Source organism: Octopus sinensis, linkage group LG2 (assembly GCF_006345805.1).
Source record: "Octopus sinensis linkage group LG2, ASM634580v1, whole genome shotgun sequence".
Classification (NCBI taxonomy): domain Eukaryota; kingdom Metazoa; phylum Mollusca; class Cephalopoda; order Octopoda; family Octopodidae; genus Octopus; species Octopus sinensis.
Window position 1 is genome coordinate 132,668,840 of NC_042998.1, and position 22,078 is coordinate 132,690,917.

The window sequence follows — 22,078 nt, forward strand, 5'->3', positions numbered from 1 at the left end:
CTTGTGATGTGGCTGAGGGTTATTCAGTGCTTGTGATTCAGCTCCTAGTATATATATATTCTTCCTTGCCCAACCTCATTCATTTCACCAACCTTCCCCTGTCTTATCATCACCTAGCCCTTGTTTTCTCCTTCTCCTCCATCTATTTTATTCACATCCCTTAATGTCTATAAAGATACGGATATGCACGCACACTCACTCACACACACACACACAGTGCTAATCCTTTCACACACAAATTGAAGATAAGCTCTACTCTCTCTCATAGCACCTTTTAAAGGGTTGATAAATCATATACCAGACTTGTACTAACCATTGTGTGGTTTACAAACTTTGCAATGAACCAAAGTTAGCACACAAGACAAAATGCTTTGTGTCATTTCTTCAGACTTTACTTTCTGAATTCCTCCATGGTTAACTCTGCATTATATCATTTTAGAGATGATCAGTTGGATTGATGTTATAATTGGACTCCTCCCTACAAAATTCCAGGCCTTTTGTTTCTTGTAGAAAGAATTACTAAGTAGTAGGCACAGGCATAGCTGTGTGGCAAGAAGCTTGCTTCCCAACCACATGGTTCTGGGTTCAGTTCCACTGTATGGCACCTTGGGCAAGTATCTTCTACTATAGCCTCAGGCTGACCAAAGCCTCGTAAGTGGATTTAGTAGACGGAAACTGAAAAAGCCTGCCATATATGTATATATGTGTGTGTGTTTGTCCCCCCAATATCGCTTGACAACTGATGCTGGTGTGTTTACATCCCCGTAACTTAGCAGTTCAGCAAAAGAGACTGATAGAATAAGTACTAGGCTTACAAAGAATAAGTACTGGGGTCGATTTGCTCGGCTAAAGGTGGTGCTCCACCATGACCACAGTCAAATGACTGAAACAAGTAAAAGAGTAAAGTGTAAAGCAATGAAGAATTTATTAAAATATATTTGTCATTATTAATCTGGTATTTAGAACATAAAATTACCATAAAATTTTGATAGGGGATTTGATTTAGTTACCGTTAAGACAGGAAATTTGTAGCATAGAACCAAAGGTAATTTCAGGTGAGTTGGTATTAAAAGAATTAAATGCCTTGTGATATTTGTTCCAGCTTTCTTTGCTGCTATAGTTAGGGTTCAATCCTGCTATGCTCAGTTTTGCCTTTCGTATTGTGGGCAGGGAGGTCAATAAATAATCTGTCTAGGGGAGGTAGGAGCAATGGCAGAAATCTTAGAGCCTTAAAATGGGATTCATTATTATAGTATCGTTTCTACCTCTGTATGCTCTGATAACACTGATGTGGTGCTAAGCTGTGATGAACTTTGCTTTTCACTTGAATCACATCAGGGGCATGGAAGAGAGAAGACTTGCTGGTATAACAAATAACAAAAAAAAAACCTAAAACCTAACACTGGCCTAAGTGTTGCACCTTGGAGGATAACTTTCCAAGTGCTGACCAGGTTGAGGTCCAAGAATTAAGAATTGGCTCTGGCAGCGATAGTTCTCTGTAAGCTGGTTAGATTTGAGGTGCCATGAATTGTGTTTTTTCTAACCCTTCACTCTGCCTCCAGTCTTCTTTATAAATGAATACTGAGCTGTTTGTTCTTTTACTTTAAAGAGAAATGCTCTCTCCCTCCTGTTTTCTGCTTTATGCCCGATATTATGTCTCCATATCTTTCTGCACTCCTGCTTTCTTCTATAAGCATCTGCCTGTTGAAAGCAATAACAGTCCTCTGTAAACTCATGCGTGTGCACGCGCGCACACACACACACACACACACACACACATCAACAAACACCCATTGAATATGTACACATGTAAATCCAGTCACACATGTATAACACTAGCCACGTCCACCCGCTATACCTATGTCATCTCTCGTGTCCCAAATTTGCCTGCTGCACTTGTGTGCAACTAGCACATTATTTACTGTACACTGTTGTCACTCAGCAAACTTGCCATCCGACTACAGTGCATGCAGCACTCCATTAATGCACAAGTGCACTTTGCATGCAGATCAGCTGTTTTGTTTGTGACCTGTATATGCACTACTGATGACTCAGCACATGCACACACGCACTTTCAGGAATTTCACTGGCACAAAACACTGCACACACACACACACAAATGCATTTAAATACTGTACTTGCATTCAACACCATGCACATATCATTTGTATACTGTACTCGCACAGGGCTTCAGAACACTATACACCTCTTCAAGCATGCGTACTCACTCAATACTACTCACCTATAGATAGATATATGTTGTTTCCCATTCTAATTCAGTATCAGTCTCCTCTGTCTGTCTGTGTGTGTGTGTGTCTTTGCATTTGCACATATCTGTGTGTAGGGATAACTGAAGGGCAAAGAGAATAAAAGCCACTTGAATCTCATTCTGTATTCAGCTCTGTTTATTATCAGCTATAGACGTAAGACATTGCCAAAGTCTGTGTCTTTTTATTTGCATTTCATTCCGTTCCCTGCAAAAAGCCTCCGTTAGCTCCACCAACCCCTCCAGAGACTTCGCTTAGTGTATGATATTTAGAATAAAACTGCTATCAAGTCTTATTTTTGGGTGCAGAATGTTTGATGTATTATCTACATTAATTTAGACTACCCAACTGTCTTCTGTCTTACCCTAAGGATTATTGCCCCTCTTTGACCACCCTTAAAAAAATTGGTCCCTAAGTTCATATGTACATGCTTGTTATAAATTCCTACTCGAAGATATCAAGTTCTTTTTCCTTTGTTCATGAACTTAGTATGTGGGTGATAGTACTTTGAAATTTACTATACTATGTATTTTTAAAAATTTTATTTGTTTCAGTCATTTGACTGAGGCCATGCTGGAGCACCGCCTTTAGTCACACAAATCATCCTTAGGACTTATTCTTTGTAAGCCTAGTACTTATTCTATCAGTGTCTTTGGCTGAACCACTAAGTTACGGGGATGTAAACACACCAACATCGGATGTCAAGTTATAGTGGGGGCACAAACACAGACACACAGACATATATATATATATATATATATATACAACGGGCTTCTCATTTGTGAGATCAGTCAAATTTATTGCCGATATTCTCATTTTAAAAATCGTCTCTGGTTAATCGTTAGGAGGATGTTGGTGTTGCCTTGGCAGAGATTTGCACTTTCTGAGTGCTCTTATTATTATTATTATTATTATTATTATTATTATTGCACACTGATATTCATGAATATAGTCATGATCCTAACGGTTGAACTTCAAATAGATAAAACTATAAATAATTGCATGCAAATACTGAGGTTCAAAAAAAAAAAACCTTGGATAAATTAAGTTAAAAGTTCCAAACAACACACACAATGGGCTTCTGTACAGTTTTTATCTATCAAAATTCACCTAGAAGGCACTTTTCAATGGTACTATGCACTGAAGTAGACACCTCCACCTATATGTGCATGTACATACAGGTGTTAGTGGCCAAGCACAGCCTTAGCACAGTTACTAAGATCCGTTAGTGGGTGTGTAGATGTGCATATGTATTTTTGTTTCTTATAATAAAGGATTATAATAAAGGAGAATATGGAGGTGTATTCCTCAAGCACAGGTTGATTTAGATTGAAATTCTCACAGGTTTCTATCAATGATAGTAGCTGCATATGTATATAATGATTACATATATATAGATAGATAGATGGATGTGATAGCATGCAGTACATGTGTTCACATACATAATTTACACAAGCACACACACACATATGCATTACATTTTCTGTGTCTGTGTGAATGTTTGATAAATTTATGTGTGTAAGTATGAGATAGAGAAAGGCTTGGCTATTTTCTCACTCTGAATAAGAATTGGCCTTGTGCCTGAATCAAAAGAAATCACTATTATGGTGATTGTGGAACAAAGAAAAGGAATAAACAAAAACAACATAAAAATAGAACAAGCCAGCTTTGTTTTATTTAGTTCAATGAAGTTCTAGCCGCTCTTATATACTGGTCATACATATATACACCCACTACTGCTGACATTACTACATATGTGTGAGTGTGTGTATGTGTGTGTATGGAATCCTCATTTGAACCGTAGCCTTCCCAGTTCTGTACTGATTCGTCCTGTTATCATTATCTATTTCTTTACTGCCAAGAAGGGGCTAAACATAGAGGGGACAAACAAGGACAGCCGAAGGGATTGAGTTGATTATATCGCCCCCCTGTGCGAAACTGGTACTTTATTTATCGACCCTGAAAGGATGAAAGGCAAAGTTGACCTCGGCGGAATTTGAACTCAGAACGTAACGACAGACGAAATATCCCTAAGCATTTCGCCCCACGCGCTAACGTGTCTACCAGCTCGCCGCCTTGTCCTGTTGTCATTATCTTGGCACCCCAGTGGTTATGATGATGATGAGGGTTCCAGTTGATCCGATCAACGGAACATCCTGCTTGTGAAATTAACGTGCAAGTAGCTGAATACTCCATAGATACATGTACCTTCAATGTAGCTCTCTCTCTCTCTCTCTCTCTCTCTATATATATATATATATTATATATATATACACATACATACACACACACACACACACGTGTGTGTGTGTATGTATATATGAGTTAGGAGTATATAAACTTAGGCTGTACAATTTTAGCTAATCAAAGTGACATATTTGATCAGAGAGTGCACAAAGACTCAGCAGGTAGTTGGTGCTATGATTTTATATGAATTAAACAGGTGAAGAAAACATTTCACACTTTCTTACAGCACACACAATATTAGTTTTATCTAAACCCACCCGCCCCCAATCTACATAATCATAATGAGTACAGTAGGTGTATGTAAAATGTGTGTGTGTGTGTAAGTGAAATTGTTTCAGTATACATGCGAAAATATGTAGGTCTAGTGATACAATTTTGTCTTTGTACATGTGTTTATGTTGTAGAGTTGTGTGACTCGCACTCACATTCAAATATAGCTGCATCAGAATATATGATGTTAAGTCTCAGTTCATCTATAGAGTAATATATATATATATATATATATAGTTCCAAGTTCAGAAGACCCGCGACTACATGCATTATCCAGTGCCTTCATTTTTTTTTTGAGGCTGTTGATGTAATGTAATAAAGATTTGACTGCTATTTCTAACCATTTTAGCAACCACAAGATGTTCACACATAAGCTTAAAGGTGTGTGTATGTTTCTATATGTGTATTTGTGTATGTGTATGCATGTATGGAAAAGTGGATGTTAAAAAAATGGTTGTGGTGATGATGATGATGATGATTATGTATGTATATGTATAGATACATGTCATTGTATATTTATGGAAGTATGTTTGTTGTATGGTGTGAAAGGGTTACAGTGTATATATGCGTGTGCTGTGTTGTTTTCTTGTATATGTGAGAACATATGTGATTCAGAATATATAACATTGTGCGTGTGAATGTATGTAAGCTAATGCGATAGTGACATGTCTATGTGTAGTGGGAGAATTTGTATTTTATGCATATGAGAGTTAGTGTGTGGGTGAGCAGGTGTGTGTATACATGCATAAATTTGATGAGCATGTGTGTATATTTTTGAGCGGCCAAGTTTCACTGTGTGAATGCAAATTTCCATGTGTGTGTGTTTTGGAGTTAATGTATGTTTGAATCTGGTGTGTGTGTGTACAGGAGATGGGTGTTTAACCTGATGTGATACCTGATACAGCAGACTTTATGACGACAGGCGTTCCAACATGACCATCCTGCTAAAGAAGGTGGAATGGATTGTCTGTGATTTTTTAGGGAAATTTGACCACTATATCTAGCAGGTTGATGTCCATTGTATGTGTATGTTTACTGATGATATCTGTAAACTTTTTAAAAAGACTACATCAAGAGGTTTTAAGTAATCAAATATCATTTACCTTTCTTTCGGTAAGTTGTGTGTGTTGGAGGGAAGTGGTGTTATGAGGTTAGGAGCTATTAAATACCAAACCATGTGGTGATGTGTTCAATCTGTGCAATATCTTATTTGAAACATTTTATCTCAGAAAGTCGTTTATGAGTGGTTGTCTGTGTTTGTGATAATTTGTAACCGTGAAGAGCTAGCTATTAAATCTTGAACCACCTTTCCATGCGTTCAATCATTTTCTGACTTGTTTACAGTAAATAGATGATTACTGTACTGTACCACCACACTTTCCCCTCTTCTCTCTCTTCCTCTTTCTGCTAATTGAGCTTTATTTTGGAAACAATTTTCCCCGTTATGAATAGCACTGTGAATAATAGGAACAGCATAACCTTCTCCACCCTCCTCAAAGGAATGAGAAAATTTGTCAGATCTACACATAGCATATGTATCTACACATGTTGAAACAACCTGTATAGATATACATGCTATGTGGAGGTTTGAGATAAGTCTGGTATCAACATTTGTTTCAATATTTTGTCTTGTTAATTTTATCAAAAAGTATACCCCCTAATTAATTTGTCACCATTGTTGTTTTTATGCCTGCTTTTAAAGCAGTGTTTTACAGCCAAAGTCCTTCCTAGTATGAATCCTTTATTTGCTTGTTACAAAATACAGGGATGTAGTGTACTAAAAACTAGAATGTACTCTGTTCGTGTCGTTTATTGTCGTATAAGGGTCAGTGGATGGCATGATTGCTAGCAGTGCCAAACAGAGATATTGATATCTTAGTTGATGCTCATGGACATATAAGAGGTATACCGCATTTCACCAAGGATTATTTGAAAGAAGGATGTTTTAGTGTATTCACACAGCATAGTAAACACACAAGTAGAAATGCAAACACTGGCAAATAAAGAAAAAAATCAGACATTTACAGTGAAAATATATCATAACTTGAATATAGTAGTTCAACATTTCAAATGAAAGACAAAATTAGCATGATGAAAGCAGAAAGCATTTTCTTAGGTAAGTTTTCTAGTTATAAGTGTTTTGTAACAAGAAACTTTAATCGTCTCCAAAATTTGAAAGTTCATCAGCGTCATCCTTCTCAGATCGCATAATTTTTGGTGTTGGTATGAATGTCTTCAAATAATGCTTCATATTCAGTGCCAACAAGTGTATTAAAAATCCCATACTTGTTAAAAAGCTTTCACAGTAATTTCACTATTTACTCTTTCCACAGATTTCTTCCCTGCCTTCCACACCTATGGAACGTTGCGACATTCGCACTGTTTCATGTTTTTGCATGCAGTTTTGAAATGGTGTGTGTGTTTGTGTATGTGTACATGCACACATATTTATAAGTTACAATAGGCCTGTCAGACCACCAGGAATGACAACTACTGGCAATTTCTCTGTTCTGCTACTTTTTTAAGACTTCAGTTTTGTGTATCCAGAACTGATTCCTAAACCAGAAAATGTTTTTTAGGTCAAGTTTTTCATGTCAATATTAAATATTGTGGTAGTTTTGTACCATCAGCACAACAGGCTGGAACTATTGTAGTGCCTCCATTTTCTTATTCAAATCCTACTTGGTTGTTCTAATTTCTGGGATCAATGAAACAAGTACTGGTGTGGAGTTGACATAATTGATCACTCTCCTGCCCACCTCGCCAGCTGTTTTTGTAATAAATCATCATCGTCATTGTATCTTTAAACACTGGCACATATATGGCACAGTTGCTGCTGTCCAAATCACAGCAATGTTTGGGGGTTACGGTCCTACCCCTTGTTTGGAAAAAATTTTAAGAATTGAATTTTAAAAAAAACGACAGGCATGGTTGTATGGTAAGAAGCTTGCTTCCCACCTACACATGGTTCCAGGTTCAGTCCCACTGCGTGGCACCTTGGACAAGTGTCTTCTATTATAGCCTTGTGAGTGGATTTGGTAGATGGAAGCTTAAAGAACCCCATCATATATTTACATATTTATGTGCATCTATCTTTGTCCCCTCGTCGTCACTTGACAACCAATGCTGAGGCCAATAGGGTAAGTACTCGGCTTACAAAGAATAAGTCCTGGGGTCAACTTCTTCAACTAAAACCCTTTAAGGTGGTGCTCCAGCATGGCCACAGTCAAATGACTGAAACAAGTAAAAGAATAGAGTACATATTTGGAATGTCCCGCCCTTGATTTTCACCAATTATATAAACAATGTTCCTTATATTGTTATCTGGTATGACAAGATATGATAAATAAGTGCTGCATAGTAGATGTAGATATAACTTCCATTAATTGTGATAAGGAGAAGGAATATATATGAAAAGTTACTTCAGAAAGTAAAACTGCAACCCACTATACTTTGATTATAGTGTAGTATTCTTGAAAATTTAGTGTTCTCTGAATTTATCCTGGTAGAAGAACAGTTAAAGAATCCCAAACATTTCTTTCTAAACATATTTTAGATCTGCTTCCGTATTTCTTGAAGACTAGATTCCTCTAGATGTATACAGAATGTAATGAGTGGGTCTTTTAGATGTAAAGACCTCAACTATTAATGTAATTTTTAGTTCAGCGAGAAAAAGCAGTTCTCTCTCAAATCACATCTCACTGTATTGAGAGAGCAAAAGAGGAAACGGATAATGTATGTGATCCTAGACATCATCCTACAACAGTAGGATGGTTGTTTGCTCAAATGCCTTTTATCTTAGGGTATCAACCAGGGCTGATCTGGAGCTAAACCGACACCTCCAGAGTTCACAAGGTTGCAAGTTTTCAGATTAGATCCCCCCCCCCAGTTCCTTCCCCACCTGGGTTTGTAATGCTGGCATTGACCTGTAGGTGTTCAGGCCAAGCATCAACATCTTCAATCTCAGCAACCAGCCTAAGAGGGCCTGAAAAGGTCATGGGAACTGCTCCTCATCCCCTAACTAACTGACATCTCACACACACACACACACACACATTATTAGCATGGTGAAAATCTGGGTTTGATAATTCCTGAGTGATTTAATATTAGAAACACAAAGCAAACAAATAGTGCTAAATTAGTCTGAATAGTACTTTTATATTCATATATATATATATATATATATTTATTTATTTATTTTAAGTTTTCCATCTCTTATACAAATATTTTATTACTATGAACCAGTAGTTTATGTGTTCTTGATATATAGTTTAAATCCTTGCTAATCTTATTAACTGCAAAGATTATTATCTACAGTGGTGGATTAAAGGAGAAAAACCATTTGTATTCAATTGCTATATTGTTTAGATTGAAGTGAATTGCATTTGGCTGGGTTTCATCTGTGTATTCACCTTAGCAGGGATCTCTGTTGCTCTGATGTTTGATCTATTTAGGGATAGATAGATAGATAAGTGGCCAGTAGTCTGGTGGCTCAGACAGAATTGATAGATTGACAAACAGTATAAATTATGAACAGATTGATTCATTCTACCTTCAACTTAATTAACTGATAAGACATAGACTGGGATGGATGAATAGTTTGTTAATGAGTTGATCGATGTACTAGTTGTAGGATACATCAACAAATAAAGAAATACATAAATGTGTATAGAAAAATAATCAAATTTCGGAATGAAACTGTCTTATGTTAAAGATGTCAGTGAATTGGCATATTTTGATAGAAAGTAATAAACAGACAAATGGTAAATGGTATAAATGCAAAATCTCAGTTAACGTCTCTCTCTCTCTCTCTCTCTCTCTCTCTGAAGAGAGAGACAGAGATAGTCTGAATAAAAAATTTGACATAGAAATGTATATAACTGCATTGCTGCTACTGAGCATTGTAGATAAATTTCACTTATGAATTAGATGAAAAATATATATACCAATTATAAACCCTTACACATACATACTCACTTACACCAACCTTACTTTTCAAAATCTAGTGATAAATTCACTAGTAAGTTGCTTTGCCATACCTATTCCCTTCTTCATTCCTGAGGGTTGGGAACCATGGACACATGCATCACTTCTCTCCGTCGTTCTTGCCTTTGGCCATGGTTGTACATTCAGTCTTAGGTCTTCCAGTCCATTCTTTGAAGACTTTACCATGACAGGAGACCTTGTAATTCGCTCTTCTGCATTGTTTGCTGTTCCCAATCCAAATTTTCTGCACACCCTTATATCTGTTAATCTTGTTCTTTACTTCAAGCATTGAAGTCATACTTGGCTTAGACCTAGGTATTTTGATCCATTCATAGAACACTTGTATTTGATTCTTATCTGTGGATGGAGTATAAACCTGAAGAAAGGTTTAGAACTTTGATACATGTATATATAAGCTTCTTGTTAATTGGTTGATACAAGATCATATTGAATAGCCTCTTGTGAAAGAAGAACTCCCATTCTTACTTTATACTGTTCTATTCCTGAGTACATGATTAGGTCACCATCTGCTTTAGTGAAATGCCTGCATTCCAATCTAGAGGTCAAGTATGTTGATTTTATATCTCCTTTCTTGGGTGACATTATACAGTTTTCTTGCCTGGTATAACACTTGAGCATTCCAAGTTCTTTTCCATACAGTGATTGTCTTATTGTCTTCTCTTATCAGCATTAGACCTTCTGTTGTACCAGGTTGAACCTAACATGTTACTTATTCGGTACTTATTCGATGGCTTAATGAAAGGAAAAAAGTCAAAAAATAGCTCCCTCTACCTTTTTCTACAGTTGGGTCTCCATCAGAAAGTTAACTTGGAGTGGGGAATGCATGATTTATGAGTTGCTATGGTCAGAAGCTGTGTATTTCTATATCCAGTTGTCCTGAATTTTCCAGAGTCATTTCCAGAATGCTTGCACTTGGAGAACTCTACTACAAGAACAAGGGTTAGGTCTAATTCACCCTTTACTGCTAATACCTTGATAACCACCCCCTAGATGTGGCAGGAAGTCACCAAGGGACTCTAAAAAGCACAAAGGAAAAACAGAAAATTGAACTCTTTCACCACATGTAAAGTTTGACCATGAAAAACTGCATACACAAATAATTAAGCAGACTAGTTGCAAATTATAAACTAAGTAATTAGTATTAAAAATAATTAAGCAGACTAGTTGAAAATCATAAACTAAGTAATTAGTATTAACTGTTGTAGTATTGAGTAAAGAAAATGAAGGGTAGCTTCTTGTTGGTGATAGTGGTGATTAGTAAATTCATTATTAATCTGCTCACCTTAACCACTTCTCGCTAATCTTAAACCTAGCTGAAGTAATCAATGTTTCAGGTGATGATGGAGTTGTGATAAAGATGGTAGAGCACTGGACTGAATACCTGGCTGTATTTACTTTGCTTCCTCTATATTCTTAGTGCAAATCCAGCAAAAGTACAAGAATTGGGGGAGCTGTTTTTCATCCTTCATCCAGTTGATTGAAATAAAAAGGATTAGTAATGAACAAAGATTTTCCATTTCATTATCAATGTTCGATTTTGTTTCCTGGAACCCAGTGAATTAAACTTATTAAACTTTTTATAACTTTCAAACAATACAAGTGAAGGATTGTGGAGAGAAAGGATTAATAGTTTTTTTTATAGATTTTTTTTTTTTTGCTCACAAGAATATGGCAGGAGTAAATCGTGAAATCTATTATTAGGCAAGGTAAAAGTGTCCATAACAATAATAATCATAATGATGATGATGATTTCAGATTTTGGCACTAGGGTAATAATTTCTGGGGGCGTGGGGTAATTTTTCTCCATTAAACCCTGAAAGGATGAAAAGCAAAATTGACCTTGGCAGAATTGAACTCAGAACTTAAAGACAGATGAAATGAGGCTAAGCATTTTGCTTGGTGTGCTAATGATTTTGTCAGCTTGCCACTCTAATAATCATAATAATAATAATAATCCTTCCTACTAAAGGTGAAAGGATGAAAGGCTAAGTTGACTTCAACAGGAATTGAACTCAGAATGTACAGATGGATGAAATACCTATTTCTTTACTACCCACAAGGGGCTAAACACAGAGGATAAACAAGGACAGACAAATGGATTAAGTTGATTATATCGACCCCAGTGCGTAACTGGTACTTATTTAATCGACCCCGAAAGGATGAAAGGCAAAGTCGACCTCGGTGGAATTTGAACTCAGAACGTAGTGGCAGATGATATACGGTTACGCATTTTGCCCGGCGTGCTAACGTTTCTGCCAGCTCACCACCTTACAAATAATAATAATAATAATAATAATAATAATAATTTGTTACTTAGGTAGCGGCAGTAGATTTGGAAGAGGTCACAGCTGATTAGATTAACTTCAGTATTTCATTGGTGCTTATTTTATTGAGCTCAAAGAATGAAAGCTGATGTTGGCTTCAGTTGTAGTTGAACTCAGAACTTAAAAGCATGACATAAAATACTGCTATAAAGCATTTTCTCCAACACTCTACTGATTCTTCCATCCATGGCCATCAGAAAACTTACAATAAATTAGCCACAAGGGGTGACATACCTCTCAGTTTTCAAATTTTCCTCCATAGAATAAAACTTTGTATAACAACCATGCTAATCTATATGGATATGGATTAAGAAAAACAACAACAACAGCAACATATAATGAATGTGCCATTCAATTATTTTGAGTTTTTTTTCGTTTCTTTTTTTTTTTAGGGTAAAATAACCCCCTTCCAAGTAAATAAAGATATGTTCTCTTGGTAATTGTCTCCTGGCAGCTCATCATCTGTCTCTTTTTCTCTCTGTTGCCAGCCAATTAAAAGTGAATCCTTTCTGCGGCTTTTCTCATTTCTCTTCCTTTGTCAGCAGTTTGAAATAGCTTAGCATTTTGTTATTGTTGTCAAAATTTCTAAGGTGAGGAGAGTGGGCGATAATATCCCCTCTCCGCACCTTCCTCCCTCCACCCTGGTATTTCAGAGACCAATTAAGATCTCATTTTTGGTGATAAACTCTAAATTTTTCAGTGCATCACCCTCCACCTCCCTTCCTCCTCCTCTTAAATTTTTGTTGGGGGTTGATGTTTATCTTTGCTTAGAGGCATTTTTATTGTAAAGTTTTAAAGTGTATATGAATGCATGTATAAATGTCTAGCTTCAGTATCTGTCAATCATTTTCATAAAGCCTGCATCTTTCCCTCTTGCAGGTTCTCTCTTTCTCTCTCCCACACAAACACACGCGCACAGCCCGCCCGTCTTTCTTTCATATTGTCAGTTTCAATCTCATTCTCCACATCAGTATTATCACTTTCCACATCTCTCTCTCTCTCTCTCTCTCTCTCTCTGTGCCTGTTTGAACTATTTTCACCCCCTTTTCACCCTTCTTGCCTCTATCTCTCCCCCTCTCTCTCTCTCTCTCCCACTCTCTCTCTCTCCCACTCTCTGTCTGTTAAAACACTTTTCGCCCTTCCTGCCTCTATCTCTCCCCCCCTCTCTCTCTCTCTCCCACTCTCTGTCTGTTAAAACCCTTTTCACCCCTCCTGCCTCCCCCTCTCTTTCTCTTTCTCTCCCGCTCTCTGTCTGTTAGCCTTTTCACCCCCTCCTGCCTCTACTCTCTCACATACATGCATCAACCTGCCAACTGCTGACATAGCTGCATTGTGCTGCACACTCAGCAACTAGCAACAGTTGCACTATCATCCATTTGATTCACTGCCATGTGAACCTTGTGATGTTATCGTGACGTCACCAAGGCCAGTCAGCATCTTCCACTTCAGGCTGCTTGAGAGGGTTTTTCCAACACTATGATAACAACATTAAGCATTTGCTATGTTCACACACATCAACAAGGGAGGGGTACAGTCAATTGAATGTATCCCCAGCATATAACTGGTGGCTTCATTGATTGTTGATGTAATGAACATCCTAAAATGCTGTAAGATGTTTAATGATTTAGCACATGTGGCGTTTATTATCAGTTTATTGTTCAATAGTAAAATAATAGAATGCTGGAATAACAATAGTTATATAGTTGTAATTGGTGGTGATGTATTAATGATTTATACCATAAGGTACAACAGTATGAATTGGTTGTGAGGAAACTGTGTGTGTGTCTACAGGCATGGCTGTGTGGTAAGAAGCTCGCTTCCCAACCACATGATTCTGGGTTCAGTCCCTCTGTGTGGCACCTTCAGTGAGTGTTCTCTAATATAGCCTTGTGAGTGGATTTGGTAGACAGAATCTGAAAGAAGCCCATCACGCACGCACATAAATGTGTGTGTCTTTGTGTCTGCTTGACAACCAGTGTTGGTTTCTTTACATCCCCGTCACTTAATGGTTAGGGAAGATATTTTGTCTCCCACTTTACTGATTCTGCCAGTCAAATACTCTGTTGGTGATGATTGTATCTATTTCATCAACATTACTGAGATTGATTGTAATGAGGCAAAAGCCTGCCTTTGTGACGTGTGGTATAAAGAGTTTGTAGTTGATAGAATCTACCTACAGGTACTTACAGAAATTGAGGAACATGTGCATATATCCAGTAGTGGCCAAAAGTTTGGAACATTTAAAAAAGAAATTAAACTTATGCACAATTTAATTCAAATATAACCATGAGCAGCTGTATATATATGCACACATTTACACATATGTATTATTAAGAATACTCAGTCCAGTTTGTGTATTATGATGTACACTTGGGAAACAGAAATATTCGGTGACCATTGGTTCTAGGCTGGGTCTCTATGGAATCTTCAATCTCTCAGTTGTCTGTCAAGAAGTAAGACAGCCTAACATGCCATCCCTCTGTCTCCAGGTTATTAGCTACAGGTTGGAATCAGATGTATGTGGAGGAGGAACAGGGGTTCTATGTTAAGTGAAATAGCTCAGTCTGGAATTGAACCTGCATTATAAAATCCGCTTTCACATGCTTATGGCTGTGTGGTAAGAAGCTTGCTTCCCAACCACATGGTTCTGGGTTCAATCCCGCTGTGTGACACCTTGGGCAAGTGTCTTCTACTATAGCCTCATGCTGACCAAAGACGAGTGGATTTGGTAGGGAACTGAAAAGAAGCTTGTTGTGTGTGTCTGTGTCCTTCACTCCCATCATTGCTTGACAACCAATGTTGGTGTGTTTATGTCCCTGTAACTTAGCAGTTCGGCAAAGGAGACCAATAGAATAAGTACTAGACTTAAGAAGAATAAGTCCTGGGGCTGATTTCTTTAACTCAGAAAACTTTTAAGTCAGTGCTCTAGCATAACTGTAGTCAAATGGCTGAAACAAGTAAAAGAATAAATATATACATGGCGATATATATATATAGTTCATAGATGAGGTCCAAATGTTTTCCACATAGAATACACTTAGTAGTGCTCAATGGATTAAACTAGAGTGGGTATAGAAGTAAATGCAGGGGAAGTAAGTTAGACAGATCAATATATAAAGTACATATCATGGTTTTAATATATTTTATATATTGATCTGTCTAACTTAATTCCCTTACATTTACTAGTAGGTGTGTATGGCACTTGTGCTGGTGGCACACGAAAAAAACCATTCGAGCGAGGTCGTTGCCAGTGCCACTGGTCTGGCTCCTTTGCAGGTGGCACATAAAAAAAGCACCATTTGAGCGTGGCCATTGCCAGTACCGCCTGACTGGCCCTTGTGCCGGTAGCTCGTAAAAGCACCCACTACACTCTCGGAGTGATTGGCGTTAGGAAGGGCATCCAGCTGTAGAAACTCTGCCAGATCAGATTGGAGTCTGGTGCAGCCATCTGGTTCGCCGGACCTCAGTCAAATCGTCCAACCCATGCTAGCATGGAAAGCAGACGTTAAACGATGATGATGATACACATACACACCCCTTATATATCTGTGTGTGTGTGCCTGCATGTATTTATACATATTTATGTGTGTATTACTGATATTATTTTGTTCTATATATTCCTGTGTTGTGTATATATTTAGTAACATGAAAAATATCTTGCATAGCTCTGCTGGTTCACATTTAATAATTGCTAGCTGCATTCTTTATTCTGCTCACCACCACCACTGCCAAAGTCACCCTTCCCTGTTGGGTCTTCCTCACACCACCACCACTAATGATGGCTTTATATATATATATATATATAGATAGATAGATAGATAGATAGATATAGATAATCTCCTGTTATTGCTGTTAACTTCAAGGAACACTACAACGGCATGTAGGACAAACAACAGTGCCATTAACAACAACAACAATATTAACAGCACTGTCAACAATATTGCTACCACCGCAACCACCACCACCACCACCACTGAGCCACAGCAGTAGCCAACAACACTACCACTGCTACTATCATTACTGACAGAAGTGACAATAGCACCAATCACAACTTTATCACCACCACCACCACTACTACTACTACTACTACTATTATAATCAATGCTGCTAACTCCTCCAGTTGGTGTTTCATTTGTTTGTAATTTAGTAATTATCTATGAGGAGGTGGTGGTGGTGGTGGTGGTGGTGGTGGTGGTGGTTGTGTTTGTGTCATTCTCAGGGTATAGTGGTAGTTCATGTGTGTGTGTGTGTGTGTGTGTGGTTGAAGTTAATGGTGGTGGTGGTGGCATGTAATAGTAGTTTTGGAATGATTAGTGAATAGTTAGTGGTGTTGGTGAGTGAATGGTGTTTGGTGCTGGCTAATGCTAATGTTGGTGTGTGTGTGTGTGTGTGTGTGTGTGTGATAGTAGTATTTAGCAAGTGTTTCGAAGTATGTGAGGTGGGGTGGGGGAGTGATCGTGGTGATGGTGGTGTTGCTTTTAGTGAGGGTAATTGTTAATTTGCCACTGGGCTGTCCAAAAAAAACTTTAGCTTTTGCCTAGGTGGCCTTGTTATTTCTAATGTTGGTATTGGTATTAGTAGTTGTTTATCTACCCATTTATATACTTACCTATTTATACACATTACTACCTAAAGTGGACCAATAAGGGAGTGTCTATGGAAACACTAAGCCTGCTAGAAATAGCAACCAAATTTCTCAAATTACACCCTACTCCCTTTTTTTCCTTTTAGTCAAGGATACAGTGTACTTACAATCACTGACCGATACATAAAAGGATGGGATGGTTACAGCTGGAATGTCTTTGATCATTGATCTACTTGTTCAAAGTTGACATGGAGTTAACAGCAGTGACAATTACCTGTGTGTATGTATGTGTGTGTGTTAGAAATATTAAAAAAACACGTTTTTTAATATGTTACGTCCTAATTCAGATGTCCTACAAATTTATAAATTTATTTAGAAATGGTTATTTTGGGGAAAGTTACTACTAGCTCTTGTTTGGTCACTGAAGTTAGTAATAATGATTTCAAATTCTGGCTGAAGGCCAACAATGTGTTTTGGGGTGGGGATGGGGGGTAAATTGATGACATTGACCCCAGGTGATCACCTGAGAAATAAGTACTGTAAGTAAACCTTTCACAAGGTTGTGGGCTGAAATAAATGTTAGTGTATGGGACAAAATGCTTAGTGGTATTTCTTTCATCGCTTTATGTTCTGAGTTCAAATGCTGCCACGGTCAGCTTTGCTTTCAATTCTTTCATCATCATCATCATCATCATCATCATATATCCATTGTCCATGCTGGCATGGGTTGCATTATTTGACTGGGCTGGCACACTGGAAGGCTGTGCCAGGCTCCAGTCTGATTTGGCATGGTTTTCTAAGGCTGGATGCCCTTTCTAATGCCAACCACTCTGAGAGTGTAATGGGTGCTTTTATATGTCACCTGCATGGGTGCCATTTGCTTGACAGTGGTATCTGCCACAACTGTGATTTTACTTGGCTTGGTGGGTCTTCTTCTCAAGCACTACGTAATGCCAAAGGTCTTGGTCATTGCCTCCGTGAGGCCCAACACTCGAAAGGTACTCAGTATCAATAAAATAAAGTACTAGCAGAGTATTGGCTCAATATATTCAAGTAATCCCCTCTTGTTAAAAACTGTTGGCCTTGTGCCAAAATTTAGAAGAATTATTGATACCTTTATTGTTAAACAATGCAAAAGTGAGTTATCAGCTGTCTGAAGCTAACTATATTAACTAAAAATTAAGAGCTAAGGGAGATAATTGAAATGGGCCAAGGACATGAATTTAGATAAATTAGGAATGTTGTATTGAATGCTATCCAGAGAAAGTTTTCTCTTAGTTTGAGAAAAAAAAAAAGAAAGAAAATGCATAGTACTGTTTGTGATTTACTAAAATGGAAGTTTATTTCAAGAAATGAAGACCTTATCTCACAAAGTTAATTTACTATAGGACAGAGCCTTGCCTTCATTTTAAGACAAGGGACAATTATAGACATGTTTCAATCTATCAAACTTCATCTGTACTGGTTTTCATTGTTCATTTATCTACCAATCTATGCAGATGTCTCTGAACAGTAAATATTGTGCATCTTCTATTCTATATGTGCAAGTCCATTTGGTGGGTGGTGTACTTGATTGAATACTGACACATATACACCCCAGTGGCATTTATTTATCAATTACCAGATTGAGGAGATAGCAACAAAGCCAGCCTTGGCAGCATTTCACTTCCGTCTTATATACTTACATTTATATCAAAGTTTAAAATATGCTTGGCCTGTGTGGCTTTGTGGTTAAGAAGCTTGCTTTACAACCATGTGGTCTTGGGTTCAGTCCTACCATGTGGCACCGAGGGAAAATGTCTTCTACAACCCTGGGTTAAGCAAAGCCTTGTGAGTTTAGATTTGGAAGATGGAAATTGAAAGAAACCTGTAGTGTGTGTGATTGTGTATACCCTTGTCTAGACATCAGGTAATGGTTGTAAATTATCTTCATTGTCATACAAGTGAGGTTGTTTTGTTTCTAGTCTTCCATGAAAAACATATCTAGCCTTGCTTGGAAACAGGTGGAGGCTGGCAACAAGAAGGGTATTCAGCTGTAGATAATCTGCCTCAGCAAATTCCGTTTTGTTCATGCAAGCATGAAAGAGTGGATGGTAAATGGAGATGATGATGCAACATATAACATCTTTGTCACTCTGATTTCCAGAATTGTGGGTTATGTTCCTTTCAATTTTTGCACAATGATGGTGAAAATCAGTAGACCTTTATTATATCCTTTCACGTTATGTATTTAAATTCTACTCAGCTCAGTTTTGTATTTCATCCTTCTGTGGGTCAGTAACATAATTACTGGGGTAGTACTTGGTGCACTGTTATCAACGATGCCTCACCATTCCCAAAATGTGTGGCCTTCTATCTTCCCTCTTCATTGTAAGGTGTGCATTTAATTAACCCTTGATATAATCTCTTTTCTTTATATTTTCTTATTTTTATTTCATTATTCTTGTAGACATAATTATCATCATTGTATTTTAATTCCATTTTATTATTCTTGTTCTTTTATCATCATCCAATTCTTTTCTACTCTCCTCTGATTAATTTTCACTCCCCACTCTTTTCTTTACCAAAAATTTCTCCAGGCTTGACCGTTATTTTTTTTTTTTCTCTCTCTTTGCAGCTTTGAGGACTCTAACAGTATGGAGCCGGTGTCGAACCACTATCCGTCGGTGGAATCACGGCAGCTCTCGGCAAACTCTGCTGAGGCCATAAAAAGTCGCAAGAACAAAGAAGACAAATACTGCGGAGTCTGCGGGGACCGGGCTCTTGGTTACAACTTTGATGCCATCTCCTGTGAATCATGCAAGGCTTTCTTCCGGAGAAATGCCCCAAAGGGCTTGGTAACTATCTCCAATTCTTATATTTGAAACTATATCTATTGCTGTGTGTGTGTCATACATTCTTCCCTCTGAGCCTATTGCCTGAATACACAACAAAATAGCAATATTTGAACTCAAGACCTTTGGGGTTGTTAGTCCAGTTGTCATATACACTTGGATATTTCACTCATTGTAAAATTTGAGCTCGTTACTGCAAGTTAGCATAGTATTCATCAATTAAATATACAGTGTTGTTGCTAAGAGTTGAACTAGTCAGACAGACTGAGGCAAGCAGAATAGTAGTTAGCTTGCAAGCACATAAACATTCAGAATTCTCCCATTCCATTTTCATTGTAGTGTTCCTCTTATCACTGGCAGTCTTATAAATTGCATGTCTTTAGTTGTTGAGGTTTTTGTGTGGTGTCTAACTAAGTAGATACTCTGATTAAGTAGATGCATGGCACATGCCTTGCTGGTAGAATCTTTAGCTGTCACCTACATATTCTAGCACATTAGCCACCTACACATTCTAGCATCAGTAACATCATTAGCCCCATGATCACCATAAGAGCCAGCACATCATGCAGTAGACAGAGTACAGCGAACCCATGCTAACATTCTGCATAGTAAACTACAAGCTGATAATATGAAATGTCAATAGTAATGCGTGTTTTTCAGTTGTCGTTTAGTCCTTGTCCCAGAAGTAACTTACGATGTCAAGTATTCCAATTAAGACCATCCTGCCATTCTTGATCAATGTTTCTTACACTATCCAATATATCCTCTTTCTTTTTAAACTGTCAAGTGCCTTATGTGAAATTTGACTGCTATTTACTGCAGAATTAGTGTCTATATAGAGACTCCCTCATTGGCCTGAACAAATGATGAACCAAGCTTGGTGAAGTGGGAGATAAAAATCTCTTGCAGTTGGTGTTCTACTGAGTCTGTGATCCCAAGACACTGAAACTCTTGCTGGCCTGGTTCATTTCACTGTTCATTGGTGCAGGCATGAAAAGCTGGTAATAAATAAGGGGTTTTTTTAGCTTACACTCTTGCGTTGATGCCCTCCCTAAAGTTTCACTATGTTTGCTAGTGAAACCTACCCAAGTTCAATCAGCCTTAGAAGGTTTATGGGGGTCACAGCTTAGAATTAAGTAGGTAAAAGATATATCTCCTCATCTTGTACAGAATGCCAGTCTGTTCCATGTAGCATTCCCAGACAATACTATCCTAATGCTAGGATAGTTTTGTTGTTGTAGTAGTACTGGTAGTGACAGTAGCAGCATACATAATATGGTGAGGCACATGAGTTGTCTGTAGTGGAATTGAAGGTTGTCCAATATCCAGTCCCATTTTGCTAGTGTGCCCCACTACATTATAAATTTAAGAAGAAGAAAGGTGAATGTAAATACTGTTAACATAAGCATTCAAGAATACATTCTCAGTTGCACACACAAATCAACCAATACTTGCTCAGTCACACAGTTTTATATACATATCACATTGCTTCAATCACATTTTACCTCTTTTGAATAGACTTGATTGATAGGTCATTGCCATCTTGGTCAATCTTGTAATGTGTAGACATGCTGCCAGTACCATTGTCTTTGTTCATTGTTTACTTTGAAGACACAAATGTCATCAGTGCCTGTTTGCCAGTTCACATATGAACGGTGCTTGGTGGTGGGTAAGCAGTAATTAAACAAACACAAATTATCGTTAAAATAAATTAATTGATAAATAAGCTGGTTATTGAGCATTCTTGCATGTTACATTACTTCGAAGTTTGGCTGAAAGTAGTGAGGAAAAAATGCATTTCTTGATTTGTTTACATACTGGTGCTTGTAGTTGCTTAGTCCCAGGTTGGCTCAGACCCGAGAAGACTTATGACAAAATGCAATCCTGCAAAAACCATCTCCAGTTCCATTTTTTAAACTCCAGCTTAACCCTTTCATTACTGTATTTATTTTGAGATGCTCTGTGTTTCTTTCAATTATTTTAAATATGACAAAGAATTTAGAAAAATAACTTAGTTACCATTTAGCTAGTGTCAGTAACATAAATTGTGACAAAGGTTTGGTGGAAGATTTTAATTCAAAACTTAAGAAAACAAGACATTTGCACTACAGAGCCAGAGGCGGTTTCAGCCTGGTTGGTAATGAAAGGGTTAACATATCGAGAACTACACTGGCCAACGTTGTCTTCTTCTTTTAAGATAGCAAGCTGTGTGTTGTGAGAAATTTGACTGTTATTTCTAACAGATTGACTAAATGCTTTGCAGATAATGGACTCTCATTGGGGTTATTGTTGCTGTTTAACCCCAGGCTGGCTCTGATAAAGCAAGACTTATACTTTAAAACATTTCAAAATATAACATTCATTTTTTTTTCCATGGAGCATACTTTCTCTTGGACTATACAGTCCAGTGTGTCCTTTCTTTTATTTTTCAATGACATGATGGTGCGATTTGGGGGATAATTAACTGCTCTTACCGTCATTTCAAGCAATCACAGAAAGACTCCTGTTGTCAAGGAGTAACAGTCTGAGAACCACAGGTAGTTG

The 22,078-nt window shown here is 37.6% G+C and overlaps 1 protein-coding gene across 12 annotated transcripts in view; it reads left to right on the forward strand.

The window, feature by feature from the left end:
- The window catches only part of LOC115232533 (nuclear hormone receptor HR96), a 381,450-nt gene that overhangs the window by 353,981 nt on the left and 5,391 nt on the right, over positions 1-22,078 (forward strand). For all 12 annotated transcript variants that reach the window (XM_029802472.1, XM_029802470.1, XM_029802465.1 and 9 more), the window contains one exon: positions 19,318-19,537. In XM_029802472.1, coding sequence (XP_029658332.1) covers positions 19,337-19,537 — 201 coding nt within the window. In that variant the 5' untranslated portion in view covers positions 19,318-19,336. The remainder of the gene's footprint in view (positions 1-19,317; positions 19,538-22,078) is intronic.